The sequence below is a fragment of the Calonectris borealis genome, chromosome Z (genome assembly GCF_964195595.1).
Source record: "Calonectris borealis chromosome Z, bCalBor7.hap1.2, whole genome shotgun sequence".
NCBI lineage: Eukaryota > Metazoa > Chordata > Aves > Procellariiformes > Procellariidae > Calonectris > Calonectris borealis.
The window spans coordinates 36,025,796-36,048,624 of record NC_134352.1 but is presented as its reverse complement, the minus strand read 5'-3'; the positions used below and the strand labels follow the sequence as shown (position 1 = coordinate 36,048,624).

At 36.5% G+C, this 22,829-nt stretch overlaps 1 protein-coding gene across 1 annotated transcript in view; it reads right to left on the bottom strand.

Annotated features, from left to right (window-relative positions):
* The window catches only part of ADAMTS19 (ADAM metallopeptidase with thrombospondin type 1 motif 19), a 153,267-nt gene that overhangs the window by 96,133 nt on the left and 34,305 nt on the right, over window positions 1–22,829 (bottom strand). Inside the window, exons 4-7 of the mRNA XM_075137023.1 lie at window positions 17,922–18,094; window positions 16,905–16,988; window positions 15,703–15,860; window positions 6,087–6,130 (exon numbers count right to left, since the gene is read on the bottom strand). Of these exons, the coding sequence (XP_074993124.1) occupies window positions 6,087–6,130; window positions 15,703–15,860; window positions 16,905–16,988; window positions 17,922–18,094 (459 nt within the window). The remainder of the gene's footprint in view (window positions 1–6,086; window positions 6,131–15,702; window positions 15,861–16,904; window positions 16,989–17,921; window positions 18,095–22,829) is intronic.

Sequence of the window (22,829 nt, the reverse complement as noted above, 5' to 3'; positions counted from 1 at the left end):
AGGAGACCACAATCAGAACATTGCACTTACACTCCTCTGAGATCAATGAAATGCTGGAAACTCTGTCTTTAATAAAGCATCAGAAAAGTTCCATTTACTAGTCTTGAAACTAGTAGTTTCCTATTACTTGGGAATCTCAACCAGAACTAAGAGTATAAGCAAATGGGATCAGCTTTGAAGGAAATGTGTTTGTGCAGAACAATATAGATGTGTCAGCTGGAGATGTATTTAAAAAAAAGAAGCTTCACCCTGCTGCAGTAAAAAGATAGTATTGAAACAATCAGCTGAGGTCACTCTATTTATGGCAAAATAAAACAAAGCTATCTTTGAAATGACTCATAATTCTGACATATTAGGTCAAATGGAACTCAATTTATACATGCCGAGAAAATTCCTGACCTTCCTTTGACAGAGGCATATTTTTTTAACTGAGTGCATAAAAGGCTTACAGTAACTGAATCTGGAAATACTACTTTTTTGTTTTCCATTTTGTTGCAATCAGTGTTACTAGAACATTTTACTATCTATCATAAATCTTTCAAAACATTAACTATGGTCACAACATTTTACAGAGCACATGTGTTGTACACCTGCAGACTTTTGACAAGGGATGAGAGGAGATACTATCTGAGGAATCATATAGCATAAGACAAGGGATAATACAAGGATTCAGGTCCTTAGTGTCTGGTATCTGGAATGGTCTATCTTCAATAAAGAGTTGGAAAAAACTAATTATTATTCTATTAATATTCACTGTAGGATAGTATTGCTAAAGCAACAGCTTTCAAATAGTAGAATAGAAGATTTTTTGTCTGCAAATTATTTTCAAATTCTACATGTTCTTTAAGGATAAATTTACTTGGAGCTTTACAACTTACAGTGATATGACAGCATAACAACATTTTAGATTTTCTTAAAAGCCACGTCATAGGCACTAGAAATGCAGACAATGTAATAGGCTGAATGGAGAGGAAAAACATGTTGGGTTCCCTTCTTGGTTTTCTCACTTGCTAATTCATTGATCTTGTGTGGGTCATTCAGCCTGCCAGTATTTCCAGCTGTAGCAATTATGCTTATTCCTACGCCTTTTGAAAACCATTTTGAGATGATACTGCTGCGAGAACACCGCTATGCATCCCTGAATACTTCCAGGGCACCAGAAGTTCTCAGGCACCCTGCTAGAACCTACCCATCAATCTAACTTACAGCTTTGATGCAAATAGTGAACTGCATGGAAGCTACAAACAAAATTTTACATTTAGATAAGTAAACAATCACAATTTCCACTAAAGACAACAGCATGTTTGTGCTAAGATTTGCTGAGTCATTTTGCCGGCACAAGGAAAGACTGGAAAAGGAGGCAGAAGGATGCTAAACCAAGGCAGTGAGCAGCCTCCAAGCGGGGCAGTCCCAGAAAGGACACAGCCTCCCTTAGAAACAGTCATTCCCTCAGTTCCTGCAGATTAATGATTAATTTGCAGCTCCAAACTGGTGCCAACACAAGACAAGCACCATTTTACAATCTGCCTGTGCCTATAACTTTTCACATTAAGAACACGCTATTATAGTGTTTCCACAGAAGACATTAGCTAGCAGCAAAAACCAAATGTAATCCAAAAGAAATATGTCTCAGAGACTCAAAATCTTAATTGCTGCAGTGGAAAGGTAGAAAAAGGACAGGAAATTCAAATGTGCATACACTTGCTTCAAGAAATAGTCTTCCTGTGTTTATTTGTTAGCCTAATCCTTCAAGGGAGTGAGAAAATATCTGTTGATTTCCGTCTGCTGGTACTAAGGTTTGGGCAATAATCCACTAAGAAGTTGCCCTATGAATCATTGCTCCTTTCAGTTACTTAAATATACCAGAAGATGGATGCACAAGAGGAGTACAGAATGTCTAGCCCCCAGTTTACACTTCATGCTGATTCTTTTAGTACAGACTTAACTTTCTGAAAATTGACAACTGAATTATTCCTTAGATTTTTCAGAAATTCATTGAGACATCTACACTCATAATTTTACCCATCTTCAAGAAAAAGAACAACACTCCAAATCACCACAGATTTAAAAGATAGTTCCCTCTGATTAAGCCAACAAAACCTATTTGGAGGACAGAAATGCCGTGATCCCAAAAAACCAGTTGTCTTCTGGGGGAAAAGAATCTTGGACAATTACAGATCTAAACTAATTTTTTCATTAGCTAAAGTAAATTTAATTTGTCTATAAACATCTTCCACCCCCAGACAAGCCCTCTATTTGTTTTAATCATAGTATGTCTCTAATGATCATACAGTAAAGCAAGGTCTGAAACCTCTCTTTGGGCTACAGAAGAGCTGTGAGAATCAGTGGTGGAGCAACAGGGTCTCACTTGTGTGCAGGAATAGGAGACAGAGAGCATACACATGAGCAGAACAGTAGGGGAAAAAAAATAAAAATAAAAGAGTGCTGCAGCCAACCAACCAGAGGAAGCTCCAGAACACTTGGGTCTGGTCGATTTTGAGCCTAAAGCAATTGCCTTGTGGTTCTCCACCCAGAAGGAATTTGACAGGGGTTGTGACACTTGACAATGCTGAAATCAGAACTGCTTAGCTGAAATCAGTTGACCTGGGCTGACTGATACCACATGAGAGTCTAGCTTATTGTTCTACAGAAACCTGAGATTAGTCAAGGAAGGCATTAATTTGAGTTACTCTGGATTTACATTGTGAAGTAAGAAAGTAGCCCCACAACTCCCCTGGCTACAGTAGAGCTTTCCAAACACTTCTAGCAATAGTATAATACTTAATATAACTCTGAAAAGCATAAAATAAAGACATTCTACTTTCTAAACTTCAACACACTTTGGGAAATCAAATAAAATTCCAGAACTAATTCTTGTATTTCTGCCTGCTTTTCAAAACTATCAAATATGAAGTGTTAGTACGTTTTGTGCTTGATCACCAAGAGAGCCAGAATTTTCTTCCTGATTGAAAATGTAAAAATCTGACAAACATTCCAAAACATGTTTTCTATCATTATGCAAAAAAAAAAAAAATCTTGTATTTGTCCACCTTAGATGCTTTTTGTGCAGGAATATTTGAAAGATTGGCACCATGTATTTTGTTTCAAAATCAAGAATGAAATTATACATTTCTAGGGAGTTTTGACACATGTTTTTGATTTTGAGTAAACATTTTTTGCTGGTTAACAGAGTTCTTGGTTACCTTTAAACCATTAAATCTTCATATAAATCACTCTTATTTAAGAGACAATGAAAAATTACCTATTGAAGAGTGAATAAGCTCTGTACTTTGAGTAGAACAAGACCAGAAACACAGAGAAATGTATTATTTGCCACCTAAATACATGAAAATTTTGTCTATATAACAGAATACTGACACTTACTCCATCTGGCTTAAGTGGGTACTCACATCCAGTCTGAAAACTGTGAGTCTTGGCATTTAATGAATAAACAATAAATCCAGTATTTGTTTAGTATCCATCACTGGGAAGAACTATGATCCAACATGACAACCCTCTCCAATAATGAGGTCCGACCTGTAAATGTTCCTTTCTCATTACTTTCATTTCTGGATTGTGTAATGTGCTACGAAGATCACCTTCAATGATGTACATATTGATGTACGCCTCACGTACATATACAGTTATGTTAACATTTCACAGAGAATTGCCTTATTCCACTCTTTATGGTAGACGAAAGTCTATATTGTGATGTATTCTTCCGGGGTTTTTCTGGAGGAAGAAGGGGCAAGCTCTGGACAGCTGGGAATTGTACAGTTGATACTACATTAGCATTTCTCATCTACTTTCTTTGGCAAATTCTATAGTTTACAGCATGTTAAACATCCCTGGAAAGTGCTGTCTCCTTTTGCCTATAAACATGTTGCATGAAGATCTATAGTAAGATCAAGCTGCTCTTCCTTACCTTTCAACGAACTTCTACTCATCATCTAATCTAAGACTACAAATCAGCATTTGGGTTTTCCTAGGGAAATCAAAAGTAAAAGAAAAGATGCCAAAATGAAACCACCATTTAGCTACATGTACTTTCAATAATTTTGCATATAAACCTGCAATCCTAAAAATATCGATGTAATACATCCATGCTAGTAAGACAATTTAAAAATTCTCTTCCAGAGAAGTGCACTAAGTTCTCCCTAGTTTTTGAACACTCTTCCTTAGATCAGCTCATGGATGATGGTGGACAAGAGCTTCAGAAAGCCATTATCTTCTTAAGAGTGAGCATGGACCCACAGTACCATAAACGTGCATGGAAGAGATGATACACTGAATTTATGGAAAGGCACTATAATCTGGAAACTTAATGATTAAATTCATATAACAACTGATGGAACAACAGGAACTGAATGACCTTAGCTTTTGCTGCACAATTGTAGCTATATGGAAAGAACTACACATATGAACTATGTTTCAATTCCAAAAGAAAACTCTGAACAATACCCAGAGTGGGAAAGTCCACAACAGCCATTCCACAAAATGCCAAATTCAACAGCCAAGGTCTCTACTTCATTTTGCTTGTCACTATATTAAGACTGCAAACTCTTAACTTCCTGTGCACTTACGATTAATGAACTGGCTCATTTTCAAGTTTCATCCAAGCTTCTTCATCATAGAAATGTGAATGACTGATACTTGAGTCAGTCCTATCTTATCTCATTTACAATCCCATGGACAAATTCAGAGATAAATAGTCATTCTATTACCTCCAAGGTTCAACCAAAGAGGAAACATTTTTCAAGGAAAATCATTGAATAGATTCACTTCATCTGTGAAATCCAGACAGCAGCCTATCCTGATTTAGATATACTGGAAATACTCCAGATTTGATCTTCAGCTTAGATCAGCATAAGACGCTGAAGACTTCTTGCCACATCGCTTCCTCTTTCAGCTGGAAGGAAATATTTTTTCACTTACAAGACAAAAATAAACACCTCTGAGCACCAAACATACAAAATTCACCTAAGACCAAGACAGATATTAATGGAAGAACACTATGAATTCTTAACCACTAACTGCTGTGAGAAACCTTCCATTCTTCATTTAGAAGGATTCTTTATTGATATCCACCCCACAGACACACTCACATAGACTTGGGATTGATACAGCAGTAAAAGAAAAAGACGAGCAAGAAGTGAGGTAGTACACTTTACACGAGAATTCTCCTCAAACCTTTGCCATGGATATTAAACAGGAAAAAAAAATAATATTCTACTTCTCCACTACCTAAAAAGGAGCACAAGCATGACAAAAGTTAATAGTCCATTACTATCACCCTAATCTTACTGAAACAATTCAGGTTCTGAACACACTTGTATTTACATATAGAACTGTTAAAGACTTCTATTAGCCAAAAGAAATTCTAGGGTAAAAACAAGCCATGACACTTCATTTAGTGTTATGGCATGTTTTTAACACAGAATTATGACTGAACAGAACAATTGCTACCTTTTGCTATGTTTTCCACCAGACCTTTACACTGAAAAACTGTCTTCCCAAAAGGGTGTGAACGAAATTAATGACTGTTGATAGAAAAACTTGGTGCAGCTAGCACTCACTTTAATTGAAGATGTCAGAAGATGCCTTGCAAAATAGTTCACATCCTGTATTCTTCTGAAGTTACATAGTTCATAAACACTGTATCACTCTACTATATTACGTTTTATTCTTATGGAAACTTCTTTCAAATATCATAGACATATTCTCAGCAAAGATAAATCCACTGCATAAAAAAAGAATCATAAACACGTTTGTTTAGCTTCATATTCTGAACTAAGAATATTAAAACAATTTGGTATTAAACTGTCAGTGAGGTTAAAAAGAAAAAAGTTTTAGAAGTTTGCTCTATGACTGAGATGGAAATATTGTACTTAAACATATTAATTTGCTAGAAGCATACACAAATCTAACAAAGTATTATTGGCATTGGAGATGTATTTTGCATTTTACCTAGTTACAGCTATCCATCACGAATGCTGTTATCACCTTTTAGCTTCACATCTCTATTTATGTAACACTTATTTTATGAAGTGGTTAATACACAGAGTCTTTTACGTTTGTTTACTTACCAACAGTATCACATGGTTCGTCTTTATGTACACAGAAATCCTTCCTAGAATTGGGGGGAAAAGAAAAATGTTATGCAAGCCAAGCTGTCAGATTGTTAACGCCTGTATGACCTATTTACAAGTATTTTGTATGGCTCAATGAATAAATACAGAACACCATTATCTCAACAAAGAGCATGGGGAAGCAAAGGCTGGGATTACCCAGAACACTTAAAATTCAGTTTATTCTCAGAACAGATTTAGGAGTAGTCAGGTGACAAAACATGTACCATATATTTAAATTGCATTGTAGCTAATTTCTGTTTTTTCCTCATGTAAGTACCTTGAAATGTAACAAGTCTAAAGTTAGTCCTTCTTTCATTTGAAATGAAAATACCTTCAGTACTTAATATCGGGTCCAAAAGCAGCATGGTAATCAGAGATAGAGTCAGAAAGTTTTTGTGCTAAAATATCAATGGTTAAAATGACTAATAGGAACACATCTTGGAGAAGCATTTCTGCTAGGGCATCCTATTCTAGTAGTGGAAGACTTACAAATTAACTCACTGGGAGAAGACTATTCTATATCCAACATAGATTTTAGTCCAGCCATAGCTCTATAAATAAGGCTGCTCAATTGCATGAAGTGGAATAAATAGTTCATCTCTGTGTTAAACATCTGCTTGGGATTCATTTTAATTTCATACCTATATTATCTGTTCTCAGAGACAGATAAAGTTATCAAAAGAGCAAAGGAAAAGCTGTTTTTTCTTGGAGTGTTTATAACTCACACTAATTTTTTATTTTAAGTAAAAATAGGGCTGCTGAGGTCTGCATGAACTGTGGATTGAGGGAGGGAACCAACGGGGAACAAACAACAAAAAAACCCCACATATAGCATCTAAGCGAAATACAACCTCGTTACCTGAACTTCACTCTGACATGTAGTCAAATAAAGAAGTTTCTGTTCTTTAGTTGTACCACAGAGTAATGGTCTCCGTTTTTAAAGAGGGACCATATGGGCCAGAGAGATTTCGTTTTCATATTCTGTCTATGAAGTACATAGATACACACATAGTTTGAAACAGATAAAGATACATACACATATAAACACTCAGGAACAAAATGCAGGAATTGTTTGGTGCTTGGGATGAGAGAGTAGACTAGTGATACTTACGATTTTTACAAATGTAACTACTCCAAGAGCTTTTTGTTTGTTTGTTTCCCACAGACTATTCCCAAAGAGTGATTCAGACCCAAAAGCAATCTCAAGAGGCTGGCAAATTTCTGACACTTGTTAAAGGCCACACAGCCAGAGACATGGGGTTATATAGCTTTTGATTCTCCAGTCACCATTGCCAGATAATTACAGAGTAGAAAAGCAAAACAACAATGCTAGAAGCAAATCTTGTGAATAAACTGATAACGAAACTCTGGGAATCCACTTAGAAGCGCCCTGGAAATTGAGCCAAAGGTGGTGAACAAGAAACTATAATCAGATACAGAAGGAAGTTCTTTTATTTTTTCAAACCTGCAACAAATTGCATTAATGCACTGGGTTGTAACAAAATTCTTTGTTTTGTGCTATGTGACACAAGGGACTTATTGTCCTGTTAAGCAACATGACAGAACGATTAGAAATATGGGACTCATGGTGAAGCAAGAGAACATGTGTAAAGACAATCTAAGGACATAGATTGTCTTCCACGCACACTCATACAACTACCATAAATATTAACTGATGTAACAACAAGTTTAAAAAAAAAAAAAAGAGAGCATACCTTCAAATGTACAAGAATACCATGCCAATATCCAAGAGATTTCTGCTTATGTAATAGCTTTGTTCTCATACACTTACTGAGCTGTTTTTGTTTTGTTTTTCCTTCTTGGCTGACGCTGACTATGGTTATGCTATGCATGCAGAGTTTCATTATGGGACTTGGGGGAAACGGTACTGCTATGATTTGGCAAGAGGGAAGTATAATAAACCATTCTCAGTTCCTGATTTACATTGAAAGAATGTAATACCTCCTTTAATTTCCAAGAATATGAATGCATTACATACATTTGAGACTAGGCTGCTTAGTAAAGATTTACAGCTCTACCTAGACCTACCAATGACTATCACAGAAATTGTTCTGTAATTCCCACACGGTAAGTTAAATATTCCATCATATTATAACGACGTTCCTATGTGTGTATATAACATACACACATATATATATACACACCTCTACACTTTATATCTATATGGAATTGGCATACTGAAACTACACAAAACAAAAGAGAGGATACGACTCTTCCAAGTAAGAGGAGGTATAAAATAGAGCAATAAAGCACACTACAAAGCCCTCAGGAAAGCCACAGAGATTATTTGCCTTTGTTCTTTTCCTTCCTTCTCTTAGCAAAATAGGGCAAAGATATTAGCATTACCATTAATGCATATAAAAGCTTTTGTGGTGCACGTTAGTAACCGCGTCTAACACTGAAAGCAAGAAACTGGTTAAAGCACACTGAAGTCCCCTTCAACCACTATTCAGCACACAACTTACATTACTCTAAATGGTTACTTCGCATGCACATGGATGGGAAAACAGGTCCTTATTCAAGTGAGAGAAAAGAGGAGCTTTCATGAGATTTAGGACTGATTTCCGAGCTTGAACGAGTTGGCTAACCCTAGAAAAGAATTCTATGCAGAAATGGGTAACTACTAATCCATTGTTTCAGAAAATTACATTTAGTTAGTGCATTTTTAATCGACTACATAAAGCATTATGAAGGGCTTTCACAGCAAACAAAGACTAACTATCCAATTTCCAAATATAAAGTATCTCATTACATTCTCTTTCTTAAAATAAATCCTGATGTGTAGATGGGAGGTACAACAGAAGACATCAAGAACAGCAGAGGAAGACTAAAGAAGAATCCAGACTTATTTTTCGTGAATAGTTTGCACCAATTTGTCATTTTAGATAAATTTAACACTTGTTTTAAGCACACTAGCCAGAAAGATCTATTTCTTGTCCAAGCTGGTTTATCATTTCCTTCCGTATGCTAGATTGGAGAAAAGAAGAAACAGAAGGGGACAGATAATGGATTTTACCAGTCTACCAAGTCTTCATTCTGGCTTTCACCCTACTTTCAATTTCTTAACTTCTCTAATGTTCATAACTTTGAAAAAAGCAGTGTAGGCTTGAAACTGCAATCTAACTCCTGCTGTTGTCATTGATTCTAGGACTTACAACTTTTTAAGACATATTTGAGGTGTATTGTCCAAGCAACAAGTTTTCTCAAATCATATGGTTTTTATAAAGAATAGTGGCAACTAATGGCCCCCAGCAAATAACATTATCATCACATTGCAAATGCCTTCGTTTGCATCGTGCTAAGTGAATAATGACAACACTGCAGATGTTCTTGTCTCTTGTAAAATGTCTCTAATGTAATAGGACATTCTGAAATGATTCCCACATATAAGCTAAGCACATACATACTAACTAATAAATGCGCTTTAAAAAAAAATTAAATGAAAATCAATTTTGGAGTTAATGAACCGCAAGATAAATTACACATTTACTATCCAGCTGGGAATTCAAACAAATGGACAATGTTACTATCGTAAATGCTATTTCAGAAACTGTTTAGTATTTTGAGGGTAAACCTCAAATGCACTGGTATGCACTGGACAGTGTATTTTAGCAAATCATGAAATACTATGTTGTAATATTTTAAATAGTTAACAAATCACTTAGCCTCTGTAAAGTTGAACTGAGATTAAAAAGGCTAATACAAAATAGGCCTTCTTCTAAAGTTCATTAGAATTCTTCAGCCAAACTAAAAAATAACAGCTCAGAAGTGTGATAAGTGAACTAACAACTGAATCGAATGTGTAGCTAATATCTCAAAACAGATATAGAAATGTTAGGAAGCCAAGGAAGGTGTTTTTCGGTGGAGTCCAACAGAATCTAGACTCAGTGTTAGCATTAAACAATGATCTCGAAGAAAATAAGAGAGCACTACTGGTAAAGTTTGAAAATTGCATGAGTTCTGGTAGAATACAAACAGGAATGAAGGCAAATCAATTTGGATTGATTTGAAAGATGACTCATCTGAGTAACTTTCATTTTAATGTAGCCAAAACTGGACCCCCAAACTTGATCACGTATGGCAACAGCATGAAAACAACAACAAGAGGTGAGCATTTGAAAACAGGCAGTAGGAGTGAACAGTATCCTTGGATAAAGATGCAGGAAAATATCAGACATGGCATCAGTACAGCCCTTCACACACTACTGTGTCCAATATTGGCACTTATGGTTCAGAAAACAGTTTGGAAAATAGGAAACGGTCTGGAAGGATCTAAAAGAATGATTACATGTCTGAGAAACAGGCTTAAAAACATCTCTAAGTTAATCCAAGAGAAAGATGAGTTGTGACTTGATCACAGCCTACAAGTATTTACAGAGGGAGGAGCTTTCTAACAGCTCTTGAGTAGCAAAGGGTACAAAGAGAGCCATGGTTGAAAGCTGAAGTAACAAAAACCAGAAGTAAGACACAACTGTCCATTCTGAAAGTAAATAACTGTGGCAATGGTTAATCTTCCTTTTTCTAAAATCTTTGCCTCATGACTGTCTAGCTTTCTTACTCACCAGAAAAAAAAAAAAAAGTAAAAATATCTGACCAAATTTAATGTTAGGGACTTGCACCAGATAATCAGAGATTTAAAATTCAGTTTAGGTCCATGTAATGCTACGTAACAGATCTGTAAAAGTGAACGGAACATATGTAGTCTGAGCACTAAAGCTCAAAAGAACAAGCTGACAGAAACAGGTAAATTCATGCAAATTTTTCTCACATGTATTACTACAAGCATTACCACTTCACAGACTCAAACGCATTGAACCTGGAGAAGAAAAAATTAAAACCAAAACACACAGCATGTGACGGCTTAAAATTAGTGGAGTTTTTAAAATAGACAAGACAATAACACGTCTTAAAATTAAAGTGATAAATACAGATTGTGGTTTTTTAAAAAAAGACACCTTTGATTCTAAAGTATGCTCTTTTCACATTTCCTTGCTTCGTTCTGCATCTACAATCCTATTAGTAAATAATTAATAGTAAGGAGATGTGAGATTCTCATGAACTCCCTTGATGTCTGCTGTTGATGTCAAAAGAAAAACAGTGAACATGTAAAACTTTGCAAAAATATCAAGAGAGTTGGCAGTATTGAAACCACAGTGATAAAAAAATGCCACTATGAAGACAAAATTAAGAACAATTTCATCTCTCACCATGCACTTGCAAGAACTCATTTTTCCAGAGCTGAATTTCATTAGAAGTTTAAGGACAGCAGTAGCAGCTTAATAACCTAATTTCTATCCCTTTACATTTCAACAATTTTGAACCACCAAACACGGCAACCTTTCTGGGTGACCTTGTAATGTTAGTTTCCATGCAGGGGTCATTCACAGTCTTCCACCTCTGACTTTCTTGAGGAGGTATTTTTGGTTCAAACCATTATCATCAGAAAGGAAGTAAAAAGCAAAGTCAGGAAAAGAACTGTACTTCTTGTGTGCTTTAGAAGGTAATAGCAACGCGTAAGAAACTCTTGTCCAAGCTTTGGGGAGAGTTCTGGAGGGTTGGAACAATTGAAAATGAAACAATATTTAGCAAATCTAAGTGCTGTTTATGCCATTGTCTACTTTTATAGAACGAGTCACTTATTTACAGTGAAAATGCCTTGCAGCAGTGTTTCAATTATACATCACCCAGAGCAAAAAGATTTCTGATACTGCAGATCAATACGAATAAACAGCTGATGTACACTGTGAACGTGGAATATCACTGTCTATCTGATGAATATTAGGAGAATTAGAGATCTGCTTTCCATCACAAACACATGTGAAAATGGCAATTCTGAGAAGGAGAATACAGAACTTGATTTTTTTATTATTATTATTTTCATATTTACATGTTTTTCTAAAAAACACTGTGACACAGACCGACCTATGCACTGGAAAAGCAGCATGATGCATAATTTTTAAGTGAAGTAGATTCTGCCTCATTCTTGTATCCCTTTTTTCTTTTCTTTAATACACTTTGAAGCTTTCATTACCTTGTTTGCAATAGGGGCAATATAAGAACTTAAGTATCATCATAGAGCAACTATGGATGCCATGGGCCTTTTCCTGCCTTACTTTCAGTTACCTCATTCAGGTTAGACAACCCACGCAGATAGCAACTGGTAATATCATCTCAGTGGCCAGGAAAATCAGGGCTTATCTCTGTGCACTTACACTCTGTAACTTAAAAGGCAAAGAGGATGTTGATGTGCCATGGTATATTTTTTCCTCAGAGAAAAGTAATTCCTGATATGTATATCTCTAAAGTAATAGTGCTAATTTATAATTGTGAATCAGATAGTTTTATCAAGCGAGTCCTTAAAACAATTTCTGTCTTAATTCTCACATTCTCCTTATACCTAAACTCCCTGGAGATCTTTTCTAAATACACTATTCAAACTTTTTCTTTCTGTCTTCCTTTTACTTTATGACACCATATTTTAAACATGACATTAGTTCATCAGAATAAACCAATTTAAAGGGAAACTAAACAAAAACTCACAGGCTGAAATAGGACTACACTAAAGTGAAATGAACAAATTGGTAGCAGATTCATATGTATCATCACAGCCTATTTGGACAGCAGAGAAAGTTATGGGGAGAAGCCGGTTTTGCTTTCCGCTTTATATAACAAATGTAAAAATAAGACTTGAAAAGTATCTTTTTCATGAAAAGGCTATGATGGCTCTTTGACTGTTGAATAACAGTCTCTATTACATACACATTATGCTCTTTGTAGTTAGGCATTAAAAATTAGCTCTGCAGAATACTCAATACTTAATTTCTCACTCCTTTGGTTACTAGACAGAACTCGCATATGAAAGCACAGGAAAGCTTTTTCATAGCACTCTTGCTATTCTATTATCACGCGAGACAAAAAAGAAGGTGTGGGCAAGTTTTAGGAGGTCTGCCACAGAATGTGTTAGATAACCAAAACGTTACATTTTTACTTGAAAAATACCAAGCAGTTGGTATTCATCTGTCTAAACAAAATTATTTCTCTCAATAAAGCAGGCCTGCTGTCCAAAGCTGTTTGGAATTTGTGACAAAGGAGCTTGTTCTGTGTTTGCAAAACAGAATGAGACTCTGAATTACAAAACACACAAGTGGAGCCACACATGGGGTTAGCTATACCATAAACCTGATGATGTGCAGGGGAGCCTGGATTAGCAAAACATTCCCACAGTCAGCAAACCGCACTGGTATGATTTATTAACAGCTAAAGCAGCTCTGAGATGGGAGGCAGTATAGTCCAGAGAATCATACCACTGAAAAAAAAAAAAATGTCAGAAGAACAGATCTTTAATTTCTGGCTCCAGCATTGACTATCTGACATCCAACCAATCACTTCCCTGCTCTCTACTTCAATTTCCTTAACACTGATCAGAGATTTACTCTAAAACATGTATTAAAATTGACAGGTAAAAATTGTAGGCAACACAAATCAGAATACCATAATTACAAAGCACATCAGAAAAGCATGTCTTAACATATGATTAGACTTTCCAAAAGCTTTTTTACCATTTAGATATGCTGCATGAAATTCAAAAAGCTCTCTGGCCAAACGTACTGGCTGCTAAAGACATCTCCAGACTACTGTCTCTCGGCTGCTTAACTAACGCCTCACTTGCATCAGTTCAGAACTCTTCTGCTCTTCCTATAAAGGCTGGTTAAGGTGAAGACGGAAGAGTGAGAGGAAAGAGGTGTTACATGCTTTATTTCAGAGTATCTTACTACTTGTGAGATACACCTCACAAACTGAGGAATGCAGCCCTAGACTCACTCTCCTGGCAGTGCCAGGCTTGAAGGGTTCGATGCACCCTCAAGCTGCTGCTGCTGCTGCTGCAGATACTGCTGCCTCTGCTGTCTCAAATAAGAGAGCCAGGGGATAGGCGAGAGTTCACTCAACAACCCGTTTCTAGCAACCAAGCAGTATGCAATTGCTCAATTATCCTTGGACAGTCACAAAGTACATCTAGATGTAAGAAGGTCTATTCCCCTTTAGCTATACTCATCAAACCCAATGCCATGTGTGATACTCGACCATCCTTTATGCCTTGGCTCAAGTTCACTCTTTCCTACTACTCACACCTTTCCTTCTCCATCTAGACTCTTCCCCCACCAACACACTCACTGCTATTAAAATCAGTCTTGGGTCTTAATCTGAAAAAATTCTTTCTGGTCTGTCATCCCAAGTACGTTTTCTGATGAGCTAATGGAAATTTCTTACAGAGAACATTATTTCTCATGTCTTCCGCAGTAGTTCAGAGGAGCCTGTTTAGCTAATGTATAAATGTGTAACACAAACTAATCTGCCCCCTCAGAGCCCCAACAATCCATAAAACAGACAAACACAACAAATAGAGGAGGATGGCACAGGCTAAGAAGAGATGGGTGTAGGCTTTTCTAAGAAAAGGTAAGGGATTAAACAGCAAAAGTAGCAACAAAGCTGTCACCACAGACAATTTGGACTTCAAAATTTCCTGCTTCCAGTATGTGATTAGCTCTCCAAAAGAGGGAAATTTAGGGAAGCATTTTTCTGGTTCAGAAAATTGAAATACCTTATAGATATTGGAGTAATCAGAATGTAAACTAATTTAAAAAAAAAATGCATAAAGCTCCTAGTGAGATTACCCTGAATAAATTATATAAGGCTACACATAAATTTAAAGATTACACATGGTTTTAGGATAGCATGGGATGGCACAATAGTATTCTAATATATCCAATCACAGGCATTTTCTTTGGGAGGAAACTCTGAAGGTCATGCAGTCCAAGGTCCACCTCAAAAATGGGACTAAGCACCACCCCAGACCAGTTGAAACATGATTCTGTCCTTTTCTTTGGATAATGGCTGTACATTGTCTGAATATCAAGATGCACCCCCCTGGGCACCACTTACAGCCTAAACCATGACAGCACCTACCTGGGAGGAAAGAGGTGAGCTGGACGCATTATTTCCTTCTGAATGTGTGAAACACCTGATACTTAAGAGTTATATGGAACTGCAGATCTGGGATCACACCCCTGTGGCTGCAGAGCACATACTGTGTACATGATGTACCTTCAGCACACAATGAAACATACTAGTTCTAGATCCATCAGAGGAAAGCATAACTCAGTAATGTGCCTAGTGTCATCCAGCTCTGAATGGTCTAAATATACTTTTGTGTTTTGAATGAAAGCTCCTAAGGTCTGTGTGTGCTGCCTCTTTAAATGAAGGCATGTGGAGAGAGGCATCCAACCTATGGCCTTAGCTATACAGCCAAAGAAGAAACAAGAGCGTGACCTGTTTGTCATTTCACATGTTTACCATCTGGGAACTGTTGCTTTCTGAACCATCTTTATCACCAATTTACCACCTGCTTTGAGTTCTGGAACGAAGCCTCAAGTTGCACTCTTCCTCATTGCAAAATTAAATCCTAACTGTGTTGGTCATCTATCAATTCCTTTGATCTATGTTCATATTAGGCCACTGCTTATTTTTTAATGCTCATCTTTCAGTATTTTACCTTGTGATCAGTATAGCTGCATCAACTGAAGACATGTCTTCTCCCCAGCTTGTTGACATTTCTAAGTGTATATCATTCTTCTTGCCAAATTCTTCATGTTGCCATTTACAAAAGCTTTCCAGCATTTTTTCCCCATGATGTCCAATATACATATCTGCCTGGAAATAAAAAACAATTCATTTTATTAAAATTATGATTCTGAAAATAGAATTAAGAACATTTTTTGACTGAGTTAGCAAAAATATTCTCCTTTTTATGGCATAATATATTCACAGCAGAATGACTTGAACTTCAGGAGCAGAGACCATCTTTTTCTCCTGTTAAAGATATAAGTGAAGACAGTGTACTGACAGGAGTACAGTGGATCTGTTCACCTGAACTCTTGTCTCATTTATTAGCTGATTTTTCACTATCCATAGTGAAGAAAAGATTAATGATGTGAATAACAGACTTTGAACATGAAATGAGACTTCTCCACCTTCTGAGAGGACACTGAAGAAAGAAATAATTTCTTATTCACTGGAGAAATATAATATTTTAAAATCAGAAACATGGATAAGGGAATCCCTTTTTCTCAGGAACCAACTAAAGTATGGAATGATTTCTATAGTATTTTGTAGAAAAAAACAAGAAATCAAGTTGACATTGTCCTGAAATATAATATACAAACCAAAGCTTAATAGAAAGTATCAATCGACAAAGATATCAGTCGACTCATCTTTCTTCAGAAAGAAAGAAGAACAGGATTTGAGATGATGCCTAAAATGTGCAATGAAAGAATAGTGCTATATCGTGGCACCTTCTGTTCATCTAGAGATTGCCTGACAAAGAACATCAGTTCTACTTCTACTGTCCACTGGGTTTAAAGGAGATGATTTTTGTATTGAGCTATACAAAGGCACAAAAAGCAGAGCACAAGCAGATTTTGTTAAGAACTAGCTGATTTCCACAAGGAAGCTTTGTTTGATTGACTTCCAACTGCAAGCACAGAAAAATCTCAGTATGTGCAGCACATAAAGTAGGAAAAGCTTAATCTTTACTGGGGCTGCCCAACAGTGTAAATAACTAAATAAAAAATGCACAAAAGCTAACTGAGAAAATTTGTCAGCCATTAAAGTCAGTGAATATTGCAACCCTTCGTGGAGCAACAAGCTAAGTAGCATTACCCTCTACAGGCTAAGACAAAGACAATATATACTTACTGGAGTCTCATGAAGGAGGACAAGCTTAGTCACCCGAAGATTTACTTGTAGTCCAAGGCTCTTGTGCTGGAAAAGGTTAAAAACCTAAGATAAAAAACAGTAAATAAAAATACGTGCTTGTATTGCACACAACACACTGTAGACTAAAAATAACAGAACCTCAAAGTACCTCAAGAATTTCTCATATTCTACTATGACTGTTTTAATTTTCCATAATTTGAACAGAATATTAAGCTAATGTATTGTGTTGGTCTTCTGAAGGGAAAACAGAGCTTAGGCATTCATTCTGGGAGGACAAAAAAGACCTTTTCCCCTCAATGGCCATGACCACTTCATAAACTGTAGCCTGTTTCTCAAAATACTTACACATGCATGTAATACTATTCACATGAAAATTTCTATTCAGTTAAATCCAAGATCGTGGCCCAAGTGGTCTGAGCCAGGACATGGCAATAAGTCTTCCTATCATTCAGAATAGTTAAAATTTTTATTTATTGTTCAGCTTATGCGCCTTCTTTAGAACAATCTTTCCTTGTACATTACAGATGCTAGTTTTCACTGCTTTATACACCAAATGAGTGCGCTACAGCTCCAGATAGAGCTGGGAGGGCATGTAATTGTCCGACTGCATTATCCTTTCGTTTTTTTCAGCCACTAATGATCACACAGTCCTTCTCAACAACACTGTCATCTCTTCATAACAAGGATAGATCATGAGAAAACATCCAATACCCCAGCCTTCCCAACAACGCCATGGGCTTTTAACCAAAAAATCATGTTCAGCTCTTACTTTCTGGCTTCATTGCTAAAGATATAAGACCAGACAGTACAGACGAGTCTGCAGCACCATGGTTTTATGCTGCAAAACGTATGGAGTAAGTCTTGACAGCCTGCTGATGGTCATGTATTGACCCTCCCTTACAGGTGCTTAGTCAGAATAACTAGAAGGAGCAATGAACTCAGCCCACGGTGCATGCATTGCTGGCAAAACACCAAAATTAATTTTAAATTTCCTACCATGTTTAAGATGGTTAGAATAAATCTTCTGGCAGCATCTGTTCCATGATACGAAACCATAGCTGGATCTGCCACCACAACAGTTTCTATATTATACTCCTGAGGTAACTTGTAAGAGTATCGTTTTCCTCTTCCACTTTCTGATACTTTTTGATTCTTGGATTTTCTTTTATCTGTAACATAAAACATTGCTTGACAAACTCATCCTTCAAACTACCCCTACAGTACTTTTAGGATTTGCTACCTGTGATTATGGTATAACTCTGATTATGTGGAATGTAATAGCTATGAACTCTAATACATGCTTATTTAGCACTGCCAATGCTAAGCTCAGGCTGAAGGCCTGTACTACATATAAATGTTAGTTCACACCAAGAAAACAGGAATCTTATCCAGCTGCTCAAATAAAGTCAGTCAGATTCTTTATATCCTTTCACCTAACATATTTATAAAAGAGTATGTGCCTCCTACTTTGGTTTGTGGGAGAAAATGAAATTCATGTTAGGTTTGACAGAAAAATAGTCTCACTGAGATTGCAGAATTGTTATCTGTCCATCTTCATAAATCACAGAGAAAACATCTTGATGTAACTGTATCTTAGCATAAAAGACAACAAATATAGATTTGCCACAAATTCAATATTAAGAAAATACATGGCAAAATTCAGTGATTTGCAAAGATGAAAGAATATTTCAGATGAATGACAGAGAATGGTATGTAGGATATAGGTTTGTTGGAAACAAAAAAGTGAAGTTTTATAAGCATGACTTCAAAGTCAGCGCTGATGTCATTATAACCAGCTAACGTAAAACAACAAAACCAAACCCTGGAAACAGGCTTCTAAACCTACAGAAAGCTCCAAATTGAAAACATGTTACATTTATGGTAAGCTAGAGGTTACTGCTCTGTTAATTTTAAGTTCCCCCTCCAAAAACACGACAAAATACCCATTACTACTACAGTACATATGGAAAAAGAAAAACTAATTACACAGAAACAGTTCAAGCCAGAAGGTGGTCAGATATGCATACAGCAGTTAGCAACGATATTTAAAATAATTTAATTTAAAACAACATATAAAATGAAACTCCTTGTTGTAATAGCCAAATTCTGTTAGATCCCCTTGAGAGGACATAAAACTTCTGGGACTGATCTCATTGAAGTCACTGAAATCAAGTGAAATTTTTTCCAGCTTCCACAATGGAATATTGGGCTCTCTGTTTACAACAAAAGTGATGCTTGAGATGACAATTATAAACACATGTTCTGGAAACAATCGAATATTTAGAAATTTTGAGGAAATGTTTTGCAATTAATCAGTCTCATCTCTAATAGGAAAGTTCCTGCAGTTCATTTTATAATACATGACTACTCTCCAAAAAATAAGTCACTCTTCAGGAAAGTGCTAAAAATATGCCTTAAAAGCCACTGAACTCACAAATCATCTTTAAAATATAAGATACCAGTGGAAGAAGGATCCATGATTTAATATAAATGTATGTGTAATATAGATTTAACATAAATACAAAGTAGATGTATACTTTTCAATGTAAAAAGTATAAAGTATCCATGCTTAAAAAAGGTTGTCTATTTTTTTCTGTAGTCATTTGTATTATTATGTATGTGAGTGATTTAGTCCATTCCGCTACATTTTAGAAGGGCTTAGTGATTCCTATACAACTGGTGGCAATGTAAGACCTACTAACACTGATAAGCATACAAATTTACTAGAAGAAAAAAGTATATATTCTCCAGAAAGAAATATTTGGAGTTTGATTGCCTAGAAGTAGAAACAACTTATAAATTCATAAGCTATCTAAAATTAATTTTAATGTCTCTCATTTTGATCCTTCAGACACTTGCTTAGCCTTATACATACAGCTAGCCTCTAGGTTTACTTGTGTTTGCTAACTGGATCTACAGCCTAGTTTATAAAACATTATGTGTGTTTTTTTCACTCTTTTGAGAATAACTTTTAATGAAACTTCAGTGTCAGGGTTTGTGCCAAAAACCCCACACCCTATAAGCTATATAACTATGACTTACCATACAAGTATCTAATGCTGCAAGAGTAGGCTATAGATCTGAGTTTAAATAGTAAACTAATTTGGGTTAAAAAAGATCGCTCATGAGCCATCTGGTCAATCCACCTTCCTCCTAGGAGCAGTGATTGATTCCAGTGCAGTTTCCAGCAACACAGTTTATTCATTGTTCACTTCTTTGTAAAAAAACAGCAGCTAGTGGTTGAAAACTTTAAATTTAATATTAGCATTGCTGTTCAGAGAAGTCTGCTAACACACCTCTCTCAAAGTTTTAGCTTTAGCGGTGCATTGTTATTCAGAATTGACAGCAAGCAGCCCACAATAAAATACAGCATTGTGCTAAACACTAAGGTCACCACAGTCCCATAAACTGTTGAAACCTCTGTCTTTAGGGATTGTAGTGGATGAGAAGACTGCACAGCTCTGTAGACAAGCTGGCTACAAGTGGCATTGCCCATCATTTGCCTCAGATATCTGCTGGGTTAACAAACCAAAGCACAATCTGTTCTTGGCCAGCCAACCTTTTCCAAATTGCTGGCCGAATTCCCCATCACATGAGATCTCATTGATCTGAAAATTTTAGCTCTTCCCTAAGACCTTTAAATAAATGATATCAAGTGGTATTCAAACAACTACCGTGATTACTGCCAGGCAAAACAGGCTTTAGGCAAAAACACTTGTTTCTTTACATACTCATAAATAAGTAAAAATTACAAAGAATTGCTCATTATTGAAGGTACAGTATGTAAGGGAGAATAACTCCTGCAAAAAAACCATACCTACATCAATAATGCATGTGCTAACAAGATAAAAGTCAGATTAACTGAAAAAATTGCTTCTTGGGATTAAAGATGCATAAATTCATCTTAAAAATTGAATTACATTGCCAAGATAATAAATAAATGCTACAGGAGGGCAATAAGACTTCTATGTTTTTTGCAACTATAGAAAATACAAAGATTCCATATCAATTTATTACTTAAACTCAGCTGACTGAAAGGAAAGTGATAAATACTCCAGTAGTCCAGCAAGAAGGCTAGAAATACTGCAGCAACTACATTTGACATTCAGTAGGCAATTAAGAAAAAATAACAAGAAGTATTAACAAAACAATAAAAATCCCCCCCAAAAAACAAAAAGAGGTGAAAATCCAGCTACTAAAACCACCTGCATAAAGTATCTGAGCCAACATTAAGAACAGGCTACGACTACAGGACTCCTGGACACTTACAAGTCCTCAGGAACAAGAGCATTCCCTAAGTACATCCATATAAGGCCCAGACTACAGAGCAATCACCATCACTCTCCAGGCTTTCTTTCCACAGGGAAAAGAAAATGAGTACCTTAGCCATATGGAAATTGCAGTATTCTGGCTAGCTAGGGAACATTCAGGAGCTTAGGAAGCCACGAGGTATACCTCCACTATAGTTTGGATAGGAATTTAAATGTCTTAATGCAGAGTGACAACTTGTTTCTGACCCAAGGAATGGAAACCAATAGCTCAAGCAGCACCAGTCTCCATCTAGTGCAATCTCATAGATCTAAACCTATGACCAAGACTGTTTATGCATATTATTTCATGATTATCACATGGAAACAGGCTGTAGAGCAAGAATCAACACAGCGCTCTCAGCTGATTGCCCTGTCTACATCCCATAAAGTCAAACTTCTGCTTTTGATCCAGTGAAACTAGCAGGCTTTTTCCTGCAAAATGGCATCACTCTAAGAGGAGAAGCACAATCTGCTCACCATGCACAACTCAGAACAGTATATTGTTTATCAGCAAAGTGAGAAGTAAAAGAGAAGGCTTCCAGTCTCCCAAATACACAAGGGATTCAAAATTCAGATCTACTGTATGCTGGATAAGAGCTCATTAGTCTGTGTGAAAAGGAATGACCATTTGAGAAGACTTTTTCTCCCCCCCCCCCCCAAGTGCCCCATGCCCTTACCATGAGTACAGGTTCACTGTACAAACAACTTCAGCCTGGAACGAGTGCTTCAGATTAGGCAGAAGGAAAAGAGCTTAGCTTTCCAATGTGGCCCTTTGCTCTAATAGCAACTGCTTCTCTCACATTTTTTCTGTAACACACTTGTGAACTGGTTGCTTTGAAAGGTTTCATGGGCCACGCGCTAAAGAAAGGTGTGGAGTGTGAGGTCTGTGTATGTGCAATTGGCTCACATATGTAAAAAAATCACACACACATTCAACAAAAGGATATAAACGCATACTCTCACAAATCCAGAAAGCATCTGCTTCTGTTGGTACAATTCGCTCCTTCCCCTAATTAATAAGAAAAATCCACCCCATTCACAAAAACAAGTTCTTTGTACTCTCCAAACAAGTTTGGCTGTGTAGCATCTTTCAATCCAGCCCACAACAGTAATGGACAACAAACAATACCTTCTTTGATTGCCTCTTCTAGTTCTGCATGAAAAGCTATTATTTCCAATAGTGATCCTTCAACACCTCCAGCACAGACATTCATTCCTTCTAGTAATTACCATTCATCACTGGCCAGTCTTTGAGATCAATTTGGCTCAAAACCAGCAGCATAAATACCTGTCCTAAAGCACCTAGTCTGACACACAAGCACTCTGGAAGCAAGAGATCCTGTTGTAAGATAGGTCCATGTGGCTAAGAAGTTGCCATATTGCCGAGATAATAGTTTCTCTGGGTCACACAGCTGAAACTCCACCAAGAGCACCTGCGCATAACCTGAAAGTATCAGAGCGCCCCATACACTCATCTGTTTTATCTTTGTTTAATTGATCTACTTAGTTTAGGATTTGACTTAAATTTTCAAATATTGCTGTAAAGGCTTATTTTTGTTGCTTCAACCCACCTTTAAGGCTGTGCCCGTACCAT